We start from the raw sequence: 15282 nt of genomic DNA, 5'->3' as shown, positions 1-15282 counted from the left end.
AAATTGTTCCTCATGTGTAAGATAGTGCTAGAGTATGCGGTGATTGCTGTTCGGAGATTGCCACCCTCCCAGTTTTATTTTTTCACCAGACAGGGAGGGATGAACAATTTCTGGAGTTCATTCATGCGACTCTTCAAAGCTTCGCCATTGCATCTCCTCTGTTAACCCTTTAAGTAGAATTTGCCAGTCTATCCGAGCCAGCTCCCATCTCTTCATACCTTCAAATTCTCCTTTATTCAAGTTCAGGACCCTAGTCTCTGAATTAACCGTGTCACTTATGAATGGCATAGACAGGATGGATAGTGGGAAACTTCCTTCAATAGCAGAGATGTCTAAAATCAGAGGGTGCAGATGTAATGTAGGAAGGACTCGGAGGATTTTATTTGTAAACCTAGCAGTAAGCTGCGATGTGGAATGCGCTGCCTGAGGTGATGGGGGCAGGTGCGCTCAGAACATTGCCACATCTTTTTGAGCACCCAAATTCTCACGCCATAGAGGCCGGTTAGTATAGATGGTAGGCATGCACCTGGTGGGCTAAAGTGCCAGTTTCGCTATTTTATGACTATGACAAGAGTGCAGTAACATTTTTTATTTCACAGTAAATGGTCAGAAATGGACAAAATATATAAACTATCCATTGTATTTAAATAGACACATGCCAATACAAACTAAAACTCTAAAATGTACAACTATTTATGATCGGTTTCCAATTATTGCTGACCCAGAATCTGACCAAGTCCCAAAGACTATTGCCCATCTGGCCAACCTTTGCCTCTCCATTCCTTAAGGTTACAAGATGTGTCCAAGAATGGATTAACAGAAGCACTGTCTTTGGAAGGGCATTCATTTCTTTTCCAAAATAAATCTTTGCAAAGTGTTGTTTGGGGTGTGATTTTCACCCCTCACTCACACAATTAGAAACCAGAGCGCTGGCCAATTTTATCCCCTTCCCAAGCACCGGATGTATCCACTCTTATCGGCCAGGTCTAAGGAAGCAACCATGTACCATTCTGATCAGTCCTGGTCTATTTAAAGTCAGCATCAATTAACAGGCCCATAGCCTCCTGATATCCACAATGGTAATGCTCAGAAGAATAGAACTTGCGCTAAAAACAAAACTGAGAGGTGAAACTGGCAGTGAGCAATCGGCCGATACTAAACATCGCACTAGAGACGGCCCAGCCAAACCCGGTGGATTTTGTGTGTGTAGTCATTCCCAGTGAGGCCAGTGTCCACCGCTCTGCTTAACCCTAAGCATACCACAGCAAACGCAGCATCAGCATGCTTTGTGGAGGACTCATCACAAATAAAAGGAGCAGAATATAAATAAATGAGGCAGGTGTACAAAACTGAGGCTCAAGTTGAAGGACTGTGTGCAATTTTGAGCTCCATAATGTAAAACAATAAGAAGGAATGAGAGTCCAGCACTGATTCCCCTGATCGTTGCCGTTAAGACTTTGCCTTGGTTTTGCTTATGAGACCCGTATAAGAGGACAATAGACAACTCCCAGTAATTCCGCGGCTATTGGTTAAACCCAAGAGGTTTAGAAAACAGGAAACAGTTATAAAACGGGCAGTGTTATATAATCTGTGCAGGAAGGAACTGCAGTTGCAGGTTTGCATCGAAGACAGACACAAAAGATATGTCTTCAACAGACATCATTGTGGATGATCAGCCATGATCACGTTGAATGGCAGTGCTGGCTCGAAGGGCCGAATGGCCTACTCCTGTACCTATTGTCTATAAAATGCTGGAGTAACTCAGCAGGATAGGCAGCATCTCTGAAGAAAAAGAATCAATCTGAAGAAGGGTCATGACCCAAAACTTCACCGATTCATTTTCTCCAGAGATGCTGCCTGACCCACTGAGTTACTCCAACATTTTGTGCCTGTCTTCAGTGTTATCTGTTCCCAGGATTTATAGTTGAGGCAAAAACTAAAGTTCAGATAGACAAAGGAAAGGCTAAGGAGTGGTGCTAACATGTAGTGGTGACATTGGGTAAATTATTGCCATCCGAGGGGAGAAACAAATTAACATGTGGAACAAAGTCACAGAATGTTGGACAAATGTTTGTCAGCTGTGCAATGGAAGAGCTGGAGAATTCCCTTTTAAGTTGTGCTATCACGCACAGAGCACAAGTCAAGCTTTGACTTGTATCAAGTCATGTTAACCACATCCAGCGTGCATTCTTTAACATACACAATGATCCAGAATTACTGGACCTTGAAAAAAAACAAAATCAGCTTGTACGGCTTCATGCTATTCTTCTAAAAACACCTTACTTCAAACCCTGTATTTAAATCAACTGGCCACTGCCCTAACGACGACAGCAGCTAGTGTACTATGGATTGCATTACGGCCAAACCAAACTATCCTCTAGATAAGAATTATTTTGCTTTTCCCAATAAAAACTCACTCATACTTCAAAAGATTGTGTGTGTCTTTTTCCCTTTCTTGTACACTGCATTCCAAAAATACTCCAGATTATGTTTGCAGAGGAAGATGACAGCATGTAAAGGATTGGTGAGTTATGGCTGCTGGTGTTGAGGGAGATATGCTGGATCAAATCTAGATCTTGATAGTGTGTTGGATATTCTATGTGACTGAGTTATAAGTCATCTTTATAAAGGTGCAGTCGGATCTCCCTGTGAAGGTCTGTAAATGTTACATGACCTTTTCCCTGAAGAAATTCAAGAATTGAATTAAATATTGCTGGAGAATCAATTCTGAAGTGAACAGAAAATATGTAAATATTTAGCGGGTCAGCCGGTACTCACGAAGAAATCAGCGACCTCACATTAGCACCGCGGTGAATATTGTTGGTTCACCTAACTCCTGAAACTGAGCTCGTATGGGGAAGTGTCAGTGATGGAGCATAGAAAACTGAGAGCAGGATGGAAACTGATACAGAGTCAGAACTTAGCAGCATCAGTATAGGCAGTTGAGAGATACAGAGGTACAGTATGGAAACAGGCCCTTCGGCCCAACAAGTCCACACTGACCTTTGCGCATCTCTTCACATCAGTTCTATGTTATCATAATCTTGCATCCTCTCTCTACACACGCGGGGCAATTCACGGGGGCCAATTAACCTACAAACCCGCACGTTATTGGGATGTGCGAGCAGTCATAGGGAGAGCCCACAAACTTCACGCAGCCAGCACCGTAGGTCAGGGTCGAACCCGTGTCTCTGGCGCTGTGAGTCAGTGGTTCTACCAGCTGTGCCATCGTGCTACCCATGGATGGTCATCGATACATTGGTGAAGGTGAGGGAGCTCCCAAGCCAGAGGATGCAGATGGTGAATGTGGGGAGTTTGATCACTGTGCCACCAAGAGTACGAGTAAATTTTACTTTAGAAAGCATGGTTGGAGATTTACAGAAAATAATTCCAGTGCAGTGATATTTTCCATGAAGGATAGCCCAAACAAAAACGCCTAGATTTGTATTAAACTGTGCTTTAAAAAACATATGGTATTACTGAGCCGCGACCTGAATTCCATTATTGTTGTCATTTAATTATCCCAATGGGTGGTGCATAGCTGCCAGCAGCAACTGATAGTGAATTCAAGTGCAGCCCATCCCAATGTAATCAACATCATTTGATCTGTAATCACATCAATAGAATATTAAAAGGGTCAAACCCCTGAGATTTCGAATCAGTAACTGATTTAAAGAAAGTTTGAAAGTCAAAATCCCTAGAAATGCAGAAAGATATAAAAGTCACATATTTAAAAAGAGAGGGATTCGATTCTTTTTGAAAACACAAGGAACTGCAGGTGCTGGTTTGCAAAAAAAACCCCAAAGCATTGTAGTAACTCAGAGGGTCGGGCAGCATCCATGTCATTCAGAGATGCTGCTTGACCTGCTGAGTTACTCCAGCAGTGTTTTTACTGTGTAGGAAGGAAGTGCAGATGTTAGTTTACACCGACGATAGACACAAAATGGTGGAGTAACTCAGCGGGTCAGGCGGCATCTAGAGAAGGAATAAGTGACGTTTTGGGTCAAGACCCTTCTTCAACTGAAGAAGGGTTTCGACCTGAAATATCACACATTCCTTCTCTCCAGACACGCTGCCTGACCCGCTGAGTTACTACACCATTTTGTGTTCATCTACACTGTTTTTACTATTCCTTTAAAGAACCAATTGCACATCAAACCAAGAGCTGACCCTCTCTGCAGTATATAAATTGTACGCATATAAATATAAAGTCCCGCTAGTTTGTTGATCTGTGGTTGCACGAGGTAAACACAGTGTCTGTCTTTCACTGCATTGCCGTCTCATTGGTGATCGATCCCGTCAACTTTTCTTCATCGGCCAGTTTCTTGTCATTGATCCTGGCGTACGAAACAGCATCACCCCTTCGTGGTCGGTTGTGGAAGTGGGGGGAGGGGAAGGGAGGAGAAAGGAGCACCATTAGAAAACAGAAAAATAACGAAAAGTAGTCATCTTTCACTCCATTGCCCCATTAGCTCTTTTGCTGGATACTTGGTTTTTCTACTTCAAATATTCTGAAAGCCTTGACTTGAATCACCAAGCAGTTTAATCCAAATCTCAACCAAGTGTTGCAACAAAACATTTTTACTTCAGCTCATCTCTGCATCTTTTACCGATCATTAAGGGGATGTCTTATTTACTCCTTCAAAAGCCTGCATAACTTCCTTTAAAACACCTTAATCTTCCCTGCTCCAAGAATAGGCCCATCCACTTCACCAGGCCACGTGCATAATGACAACCCTCATGCCTTGTCCCACTCCAGTAAATCACCTTCCCAAATGCTTCACATCCGCCTCGGCCATGCTTAGAATTGGCAATACTCCATCCAGCAAGCACCCAATTCTTCAGTCCGAAGAAGGGTTTCGGCCTGAAACATCGCCTATTTCCTTCGCTCCATAGATGCTGCTGCACCCGCTGAGTTTCTCCAGCATTTTTGTGTACCCCCAATTCCTCATGCAAGGTTTAGCAGCAGCTTCCTCTCAAGCCAACTTGACACAAAGACACCAAACATGTTAACAAATTCTCTCTAGGAATAATAACTTTCAAAACGTTGATCCCATGGATCCAAGCTACAATTTCCATTCCTAATTCAAAGTCCACTCTCGTTCACACAATATTGCATAAATTTACAGCCGTTTTCAACATCTGGATCAGAACAATCTGGACGTTTTCCATAAGCGATTCCACCCTATTGTAAGTGGAATACAAATCTGTATGCATGTGTATAGATTTTTCCAACCACTTTTGGTAATCAATACAGTGGCCATGCCAGCCATAGTGTAACAGGGCTTATAGTGGGACTCCAAATAAACAGCTTTCCACAGCCGAGCCCTTTTACACACCTTCGCTACTGCAAACAGGCGGCAGTGACTGTTTTAAATAAATTCAATATTGAAAACACCATCAACATAGTTCACATGTACAACAGAATCCAGCCACTTTAAAATCATTACTGCTGCAGTAAAATGCAGTGAGAGGAAGACATTCACATTATATACACGTAAAAACTCAATCCTAGTCATTTAGAGCAGTAAACCCTTAGGCACAATTGGTCATGGGGGATATTATATCAAGATTGTCACTGTGAACAACCAATTAAGTGATCAAGTACAACTTGTTACATACTAATGGTGCATATGGTGACAATTAAATTGAATCTTAAGATGCAAATCTTTACTAATTCTTGGAAAAGCTTGAATGTTATTTTTGCAAATGTCTGGGAGAGACTTCAAATGTAAGTATTTTCCTCCTCACTGTAATTTTGCTGAAGAAATTATTTTTCAAGATGCATTGCAATATTGCAGGCCTGATTGAAACAGACTGATCAGTGATTCTGTTTTTATTAGCAGAATCAGCACTGAATCTGTGGGACATTCACAGTATCACTTAAGCTCAACTACTCAATGGCGATGCTTAACAACTGCACCCATTTATTGGCAGGCATCCTTTGTGCTATTCTCCGAGCTTTAAGAACAACCATCAAGCGAGGAACTGTACCGTGTCCTTTTAGGATTACGTCATCGTTCAATCCTGTGTTTTCAATCTGCCCTCAAGTCGAGATCAAGTCACACCACAAACAGACGTTGAATGCCAGTGAAAACTTACTTTTTGCCAAGTGATGCAAGTCCATAGAGCACACCCGAAGCAAAAGCAATTGCATTCCCAAAGAGCGTAGTGAATGAAAATCGCAGGAAAACTGGGAATATTGCTATCCTGTGGGGAAAGAGAAGAATAAAGATTCACTTTACATTCTGGAAACCAGGATGGGGGGGATCTTTCACTTAAGTTCTGGAAGAAGTCCACAGACACATTGAAAATCAGAAAAAACTATCGAAAATCAAAAATAATAACGGAAAATGCTGGAAACATTCGGATCAGGCAGCACCTGTGGGAAGAGAAACAGTTAGCAGTTCTGGTCTGAGACCCTTCTCAAAATTAGGCGAGAGAAATCAAAATAGTGTTCAATAAGCATAGAACAATAGGGAGGAGTGATGACAGAGGACTGGAAAGGAAATGTTGTTCTGAGTAACCCCGTTGTTCTGAGTAACCCCAGCGACAACAGCTGAGACAGATTCACCTCTGAGGTGGGAACGCATTTAAAAACACTGAGCTAGAGAAGGATTAATCATTACCTGGGAGGTAAAAGAAAAGCTAGCACAGGTTTGTAAAGGGCGATTGTGTTTAACCAATTTGATAAAGAGTTTTAAAAAAATGCGATAATGGTCAGAATTGCTGAGGCCCACAGGCAATGTGGTGCACACAGACTTCCAGAAGGCTCTTGATAAAGTGCCACACAACAGACTTCTCCGCTAGGTTGAAGCATCGGGCATAAAGAGGGCACTGATGCCCTTTGCTGATACAATTTATATTAAGTAATTGATAAAGTGGCACTTGGCGAACAACTGCTTTTCAAAAAGAAGAAAGGAGAATAATGTTCCACAGATTACACTGATGAAGCCATGCTTTTTTTCTGACCCGTGACCCAGACTTGAGGGGTAGACCAAAGAATTTCAAGGAAGCCGAGTGCAACATAGTTCCTTCAGCAGGTTGCTGAACCATTTGTAAACAAAAGACAGAGTATTGGTAGGTTATTTGAACACGATTTATAACCTGACAAATTTCAATCCTGTTCATGACTAATCTCCACAGCATCTCCCAGCTAATTCCCCAAACCCATCATCACCTCATTAGGTCAGTTACACACTACTCTCTGAAGGAACTCGACCCGAAACATCACCCATTCCTTCTCTCCAGAGATGCTGCATGTCCCGCTGAGTTACTCCAGCATTTTGTGTCTATCTACAAACTACTCTCACTGGTTAACAGCGCAATGAGGATAGACATGAACGACAACACCAGTGAGAAATACAAATGTCATTTACTGCTGCCACACAGCCCTCCCATAGTACACTTACCCGCAATAGAACATTGCTTTCTGCCAGTGGCGGAACTTATCAGCTCGTGCAGACACTGCATTCGCAAACTCTATAAACTGGCAACAGAATGGAGCTTCACAGAGGAAAAGGATAAACGCACTCAGCCTGTGTGTTAAAAGATAAAATGGCAACGTTACACCACTAAACAAACGCAATATATTTTGTGGTTTGCATCACAACTAAAGACTACACACAAAAACTGCAATGCATGACGAATAGTTGAAGAAAATACTCCAGATTAAATGAATGCGAAGTTAGACAATGGAAAATGGAACAGAAGTATATAACAGTGGCAGAGATTAAGAAGTTTATGGGGAATGTAATGTAGGCTTGTGAAATGAGTGGTCTGTTTCTATGAAATGCAGAAAATAAGGGAAGTCTATTGTCAAGGAGTGTGAAACGTTGTGATTAATTTGGCACACAGAATGCCATCTTCAATAAAATGGAGCAAAGGCTGTCAGTGCACTAAAACACCAGGTAGCATATATTCACCATTCCTGTTCTTGCAGTGGAGATAGCCAAGTGACCTTTCCAGAACAAGTATCATCATTTTTTTGGCAAGACGCCACCTTTACCTTAAAGGTGCACCTAATCGAAGGTAAAACACAAAGTGCTGGAGTAACTCAGTAGATCAGCCAGGATCTCTGGAGGACAAGGAGAGGTGATATTTCAGGGCAGGACCCAAGACACTTTGAATGGTCTGAAGAAGAGTCCTGACTTGAAACGTCTGAATAAGGTTTCCGACCTGAAACATCACCCAGTCTGAAGAAGGGTCCCAACACGTCACCCTTCCATGTCCTGCTGCCTGGCCCATTGAATTACTCCCGCATTTTGTGTTTTACTCAAGATTCCAGCATCTGCAGTTCCTTGCGTTTCCAATCTAAGGGACACAAGGCAACTTGCCTCAGAGACACTTTGTAAAAGGTTCCTCTCTGGAAATGGAGAGCAGGGTTCAGAAACAAATCACAGGTAAAACTATTGCAAGGATAGTGTAATTTCTACAGCATATGAAAGACTCCAAAAGTCACAAGTTAATTTTTAGACTCTTTGCATGTATTTTTATTATACAGATGGTAGCAAACAGATAGGGGAAAAGCCTGCGATTGGAAGAGGAGTAAGAAACATTAGGGTAGGAGAAGAACTTGAGAAGCCGAGGGATTAATTGGGGCCAACACATGAAGGTAGTGGGTATTAGCAAAAATGTCCCAGTTGGTGAAACAGGGAATGGGTGCTCTGATATTGTTCTTTGGCACATTGATCAATCTTTTATTTTAAGTGTAATAGAGAATAAGAACCAATCTGATAGTTTCCTGCAAGGTGGTGGGGTGGGGGGTAAACAAGCTCAACCGTGCACATAAACCCACTCCCAAAACAAGACCTCAGGGTATTCTTTCCACAGTGAGCAGGGCTGCTGCGTGCAGGTACTTACACCATCCAGACCCCGGCTGCAATGTTGAGGGGATCGATTGTAACACAGTTCCACACTCCAGCAATTGCACAAGCTGCAAAACAACCAGAAAGAGCGGCTCAGTTGTGACAGGAGGATAATAAAAGCGATCCCAGCCTCTGTTGTCACGTATGATTATCACTAGAGCACCACTGCACTTTCTAGGTTACGTAACCATCAATTACAAATATCCATTAGTCCTCTCCTCCCAGTTATGTTTAGTTCCAGATTCACTGCAGAGAGCTATCCATGTGTCTCCTAACACAGAGACAGAAGCTCATGGGCTCAAACACCACACACTGCCCATAATATGAATAACCGCAGGGGACAACACCGAGATAATGGTGCTTACTCGAGGAGAGCTCATGCAAGAGAGACGTCAAACCACAAAAGCACAAGGAACTGCAGATGCTGGAATCTTCAGCAAAACACAAAGTGCTGGAAGAACTCAGCGGGTCAGGCTGCATCTATGAAGCGAATGGACACATGATGTTTGGGGTTGGGACCCTTCTTCTGTCATTACTGCTGTCACTGGCACATGCAAACGCTTAACATGAAGAGCAGGAGTGTTTCTTGTCCTTATCTTTTAACCAACTTCACACACAGGTTGCTGTTTGTAAGAGATTGCTGTTTGCTAATTAGCTGCAATGTTTTTTTTCCTTCCAGTAGTGTTCAAATTTCATATGGGCTTCGTTGGTTGGAATACTATGGGCCTTCAAGGTTATGTGGCGAGTTGTACAGATGCAGCCAGTCTTTCCTTCACAACCTTAAAGCCAGTAAAAGTACTTTCCCAGCCAGAGTCCAAGTCCAAGAGCAGATCCTTGGTGGCCACCTGAGGTAAAAGAAAGCTGCTACTCCTGTACTTTGAGCTATCCTGTGTATCAGTCTGCCCCAGGCCAGCTGTGGCTACAGAAGTAGCTTACCACCACCGAGTGTGATTGAGGAGTGAATGAATAATGCGATGTAAAGCGCCTTGAGTATCTAGAAAGGCGCTATATAAATCCCATCCATTATTAGTCTCTCTGGTTACTACCCAGTGTCTTCTTGTTCATTTATGGGTATTGTGCTTAACAGAGTGTCACAGTGGTACACAGCGATGAGACTCGGGATCAATCCCGTCTACGGGTGCTGTCTGTATGGAGTTTGTACGTTCGCCCCTGGGGGCTCTGGTTTCCTCCCACACTCCAAGGACATACATATTTGTAGGTTAATTGGCTTCTGTAAATTGTCCTTGGTGCAGGATAGTGTTAGTGTACGGGGTGATCGTTGGTTTGCATGGTCTCAGTGAGCCAAAGGGCCCGTTTTCATGTTGTATCTCTAAAGTCTAAAGTAAAGTCTAAACAGAGGTGCAGTAACAACCAAAATAAAGTTGACCAATAACCGAGGGAATTAATCCAATCTTATTTTGACATCAATACTTGGCGTAGTGAAAATGTGGAACTCTACACTTGGTGCTGAGATGGACTTTACAGCTGGACATTAAAAATCCACTGGCTCTGCTGGACTTTCGATAGGGGCTCACACCATCATTAATCACTCATTCAATGTGACTGAACAAGTTACCAGGATACCTGCATTACCCATATTACAAGTGTGGATGTCGTGGGTTGAAGGACCAGTTGCTATGCTGTACTGTTCAATTAATATATTGAAGGAATAGGTGTAAAATATGTGGAACAGGTTGGACAAGTGTTGACAAATACCTCCATGGCATGTTTCTGCATTGTATGTTCTCCTAAGTACACTATACAATTGAGAAAAATATTTACTATCTTTAACTTGTGTTACATAACTCAGAAGGGTGAGGAAAGAGGAAGAATCCTATCTACCTAGATGGTAAAATCCATCTACTCCTCCACTGTGTATATTTGGATCCAATTACCGCTGCTGAATTATAGAAAAACATCTTGTTAAATATGCACAAGCTGCCTGTCCCCAAGGTTGAGTATCATAGTCCAAGGAATAGCTGGTGGAATACCTTTAACACAGGGCAATGAGTCAGCCATCAGTTCCCCAGTTACCTCCCCCAATCCAACACATTCTTGCCGTGTTACAGCCTGTCCTTAATCACACCTTCCTCTTCAGAATTTCAGCAAAAGTGATAAGAGTGCAATGGCCGATAAAACACTTAAACATATTTGAATGCTCCATTTTATTGACATTCCTTTGTGTAAAGAGCCCAGCACCGAGAATGATCCAACATGTTCCAGAATTATTCCTATTTTACCTTAACCTTGTGCAAAAAGAGGTGAAAACAACGCATATAATTCAGAAAACGGTGGCTCCAAGCACAAAAACAACAACAGATAATGCTTCCGCAGCTCAATTCTGTGGTTAAAAATCAATCATTGAGGACATGTGGTATCATTGCGAGCCATTTTTCTTGAGGACACAACGTCGCACACTTCCCCCTCCTCCCCACCTTGCCCCCACTATCCCTTCCCTCCCCCCCACCACCCCTCCCTCATCCATCTCCATCTCCCCCCCCCCCCACCCCACAAGAGTTGCTGACTTCCACATTCAGCATTGGCTGACTACCCTCTCTAATCTATTCAAGACATGAATATACCTCTCATAATAATATACCAGGAGGCAGCCATTTGATCCTTCAAGTCGAAGCCAGCTCTTTTTGGATGCATTACAAGTCCAAGCCTTACTAGCTGTACTAACACAGCTGACTAAAATAGTTTTTCTGAAGGATCTTGTCTAACAGCAATGTTCCTGGATACTCAGTCTACCAACGTGACCTACCCTCTCATCTTAGTTCTCCATGCACTGCACCATGTGGGAGTTCTTAACAGTAGAGCAAGGGTGCAGGAAGAGCCTGTTGAGATTGTCTGCTGGATCGTCCTTTACTAGTTCCATAGCATTTTCCTTTGGTCGCAGCAGCAAGGTGGCCCAGCGGCAGAGTTGCTGCCTTACAGTTGCCAGATCCCGACTGCTGGTGCTGTCTGTATGGAGTTTGGGTGACCGCGTGGATTTTCCAAAGATCTCCGAGATCTTTGGTTTCCTCCCACATTCCAAAGACGTACGGGTTTGTAGGTTAATTGGCTTCAGTATAAATGTAAATTATCAAGTGTGGAGGATACTAAATGTTGAAAGCACATATCACCGGATTCAGAAAGATTTTCCCTTACTATTATCAGACTCTTGAGTGGATCACGTGCTATGTATCTATTCCTGATCTTCCAATCTACATCACTGCACGCCTTGCACTATTTTTATCTGCACTTTCTCTGCAGCCCTGACTTTATATGCTGCATTCTATTTTTCTCTCTTGCACAACCTGTTGTGAGTACTGGAGTTGATCTGCCTGGATAAAACAAAGAGTGTTCCCACCCTTGGTAAACGTGACAATAATAGAGCAATACATTCCACTATCTGTCCAATCAATTGTATGCAATTTGCTTTCAATTTAATCCAGGTAATTTTCTAAACAGATTTGCCAGTTACTACAGCCGCGCTTAAACAACACACTAAACTCTAAACTGCAGTCCAATGAATGGCAGCAGTGTCAGAGGGATACAGTATGGAAACAGGCCCTGTTTGTACAAAAACGAGGTAGTTTGAGGCATTGAATACAGTCCCAAGATCTACAAATACAATCATCCAGTGTGCATTGATAGTCTAATAGCGTACGCAACTCCATTGAGGATTAAAAAACAGTTAATTGGTACATGCACAGCTGACTAGACAGTGTAATAATAAGTAGACTGTAATCAAACCCGATGTAAAATAAGCAGCTCAGAAATAAACGGAAACAGTTATGACAGCAACACGGTCCCATCTAAACATTGAACCTCTGCTACACACTGAGCGTTTTAAATAATAGGAAATAAGATGCAGATCATCATCTCCCTCGCTAAGCACGGAAATGCTGGCTATCCAACACACCTTCTCAGGGGTAGACAGAAGCAAAGATCTTAGAGTTATAAGATCTTTGGACAAAAGTGCTGGAGACACTCCGCGGGTGCGGCAGCATCAATGGAGCGAAGGAAAAAGCCTATTTCCTTCGCTCCATAGATGCTGTCGCACCCGCTGAGTGTCTCTAGCACTTTTGTCTTCTACCTTCGATTTTCCAGCATCTGCAGTTCCTTCTTGAACACACCTTCTCGGGGACTGCCAGAGAAAGGTGATTCAATCTGAGCTGGGCACACTGGATCTAGACGGTCCACATGGGACATGTTGGTTTTATCACAGTGGAGGGAACAAGTTTAACACTCGCTCTTTGGCACAACCAGCCGGCTGGTCAAGCTCCAGCCCATAGACAGGAACTCCCCCCACCCCCACCGGGCCCGGGCCCAGTACTCACACACCTCACACCGGCCCCCGGTACTCACACACCCCACACCGGCCCCTGGTACTCACACACCTCACACCGGCCCCGGGCCCAGTACTCACACACCCCACACCGGCCCCCGGTACTCACACACCCCACACCGGCCCCCGGTACTCACACACCCCACTCCCACACCGGCCCCGGTACTCACACACCCCACACCGCCCCCGCCCACCCCGCTCCCACACCGGCTCCCGGTACTCACACACCCCACACCGGCCCCCGGTACTCACACACCCCCACACGGCCCCCGGTACTCACACACCCCGCTCCCCACCGGCCCCCCGGTACTCACACACCCCACCCCGCTCTCACACCGGCCCCCGGTACTCACACACCCCACACCGGCCCCGGTACTCACACACACCGGCCCCGGTACTCACACACCCCCACACACCGGCCCCCGGTACTCACACACCCCGCTCTCACACCGGCCCCCGGTACTCACACACCCCACACCGGCCCCCGGTACTCACACACCCCACACCGGCCCCCGGTACTCACACACCCCACACCGGCCCCCGGTACTCACACACCCCACACCGGCCCCGGTACTCACACACCTCACACCGGCCCCCGTACTCACACACCTCACACACTCACACACCCCTCCCACACCCGCCCCCCGTACTACACACCCCACACCGGGGCCCAGTACTCACACACCCCACACCCCCCGGGCCCAGTACTCCACACACCCCACACCGGCCCCGGTACACACGGCCCCCCCGGTACTCACACACCCCACACCGGCCCCGGTACTCACACACCCCACACCCCCGGGCCCAGTACTCACACACCCCACACCGGCCCCCGGTACTCACACACCCCACTCCCACACCGGCCCCCGGTACTCACACCCCCGGTACTCACACACCCCGCTCCCACCGGCCCCCGGTACTCACACACCCCCACACCGGGCCCAGTACTCACAACACCCCACACCGGCCCCCGGCCCAGTACTCACACACCCCACACACCGGCCCCCGGTACTCACACACCCCACACCGGCCCCCGGTACTCACACACCCCCACACACACACCCCACACCGGCTCCCCCCCGTACTCACACACCCACACTCACACACCCCACACGGCCCCCGGTACTCACACACCTCACACCCCCAGTATTCACACACCCCCCGCTCTCCCACACCGGGCCCCGGTACTCACACACCACACACCGGCCCCCGGTACTCACACACCCCCACACCGGTACTCACACACCCCACACCGGGCCCCGGTACTCACACACCCCCACACCGGCCCCGGGCCCAGTACTCACACACCCACCCCACTCCCCTCACATACCCCACACCGGCCCCGGTACTCACACACCCCACTCCCACACCGGCCCCCGGTACTCACATACCCCACACCGGCCCCGGGCCCAGTACTCACACACCCCCCACCGGCCCCGGGCCCAGTACTCACACACCCCACACCGGCCCCCGGTACTCACACACCCCGCCGATCACAGCCGCGAACCGGCACAGCCAGCGATACCACCAGGTCATCCCGTCGCCGCCGCCCTGCGCCGAACCGGCCACGGCCGCATCCTCGGCCCCGGGCTCGGCGCTGGCATCCTCCGAGCTCGGCATGGTGGACACGGGGGGGAGGGGGCACTTGCTGTCCTGGTGGTCCGGTCCGGTCCGGTCCGGTCCGGTCCGGTCCGGCCTCGCCTCCTGTCCGCTGTCCACTCTCTCCCTCCTCCCGCCGCTCGAGCCCCCCTTCGACTGACAGCCTCCACGTCACGCGCCGCGGTCCCTCAACGCGTCGACGTCATGACCATTTCTACGTCACCGCCCGGACGTCAGACCTTAATGGGCGGGGCCGACGGGTGGGCGTCAAGGGTCACGACCCCAAACGTCATCAGTCAGTCTTGGTTCTAGGTTTCTTGCAAAGATCTCCAAAATATTCCAAATGGAATTTAAACTGGAGTTGCATTATTGACTTACTTTTGATGAAATTCAGCGAGCAAACGCGATAATTCCCGATATTTTGGACCTTTAGATCTCCACGGCAAATGTCCCCTGTTCACTTCCGCTGGATTGGCACCTTCA

General features: G+C 46.3%; 1 protein-coding gene across 1 annotated transcript; it reads right to left on the bottom strand.

Moving 5' to 3' along the window:
- Window positions 1–574: 574 nt before the first annotated feature.
- Window positions 575–14898, bottom strand: cacfd1 (calcium channel flower domain containing 1). Its single transcript, XM_055660288.1, has 5 exons — window positions 14682–14898; window positions 8863–8935; window positions 7413–7538; window positions 6103–6210; window positions 575–4361 (listed from the first exon to the last, which is right to left on the bottom strand). The coding sequence occupies exons 1-5, from the start codon at window positions 14818–14820 to the stop codon at window positions 4265–4267; spliced, it is 543 nt and encodes a 180-aa protein (XP_055516263.1). The 5' UTR covers window positions 14821–14898; the 3' UTR covers window positions 575–4264.
- Window positions 14899–15282: the final 384 nt, after the last annotated feature.

The sequence above is a fragment of the Leucoraja erinacea genome, chromosome 31, assembly GCF_028641065.1.
Source record: "Leucoraja erinacea ecotype New England chromosome 31, Leri_hhj_1, whole genome shotgun sequence".
NCBI classification, from domain to species: Eukaryota; Metazoa; Chordata; class Chondrichthyes; order Rajiformes; family Rajidae; genus Leucoraja; species Leucoraja erinaceus.
The sequence above is the reverse complement of the archived record's forward strand: the minus strand, read 5'-3'. Positions and strand labels throughout refer to the sequence as shown.

Bases quoted from the DNA above. Each gene is read 5' to 3' on its own strand.
- cacfd1 (XM_055660288.1), bottom strand. From the start codon at position 14,820: ATGCCGAGCTCGGAGGATGCCAGCGCCGAGCCCGGGGCCGAGGATGCG. The intron at 8,936-14,681 runs GTGAGTACCGGG...GTTGTTTTGCAG, and splicing joins GGCTGTGATCGGCGGGGTGT to CTTGTGCAATTGCTGGAGTG. The intron at 4,362-6,102 runs GTAAGTTTTCAC...CCGACCACGAAG, and splicing joins CTTGCATCACTTGGCAAAAA to GGGTGATGCTGTTTCGTACG.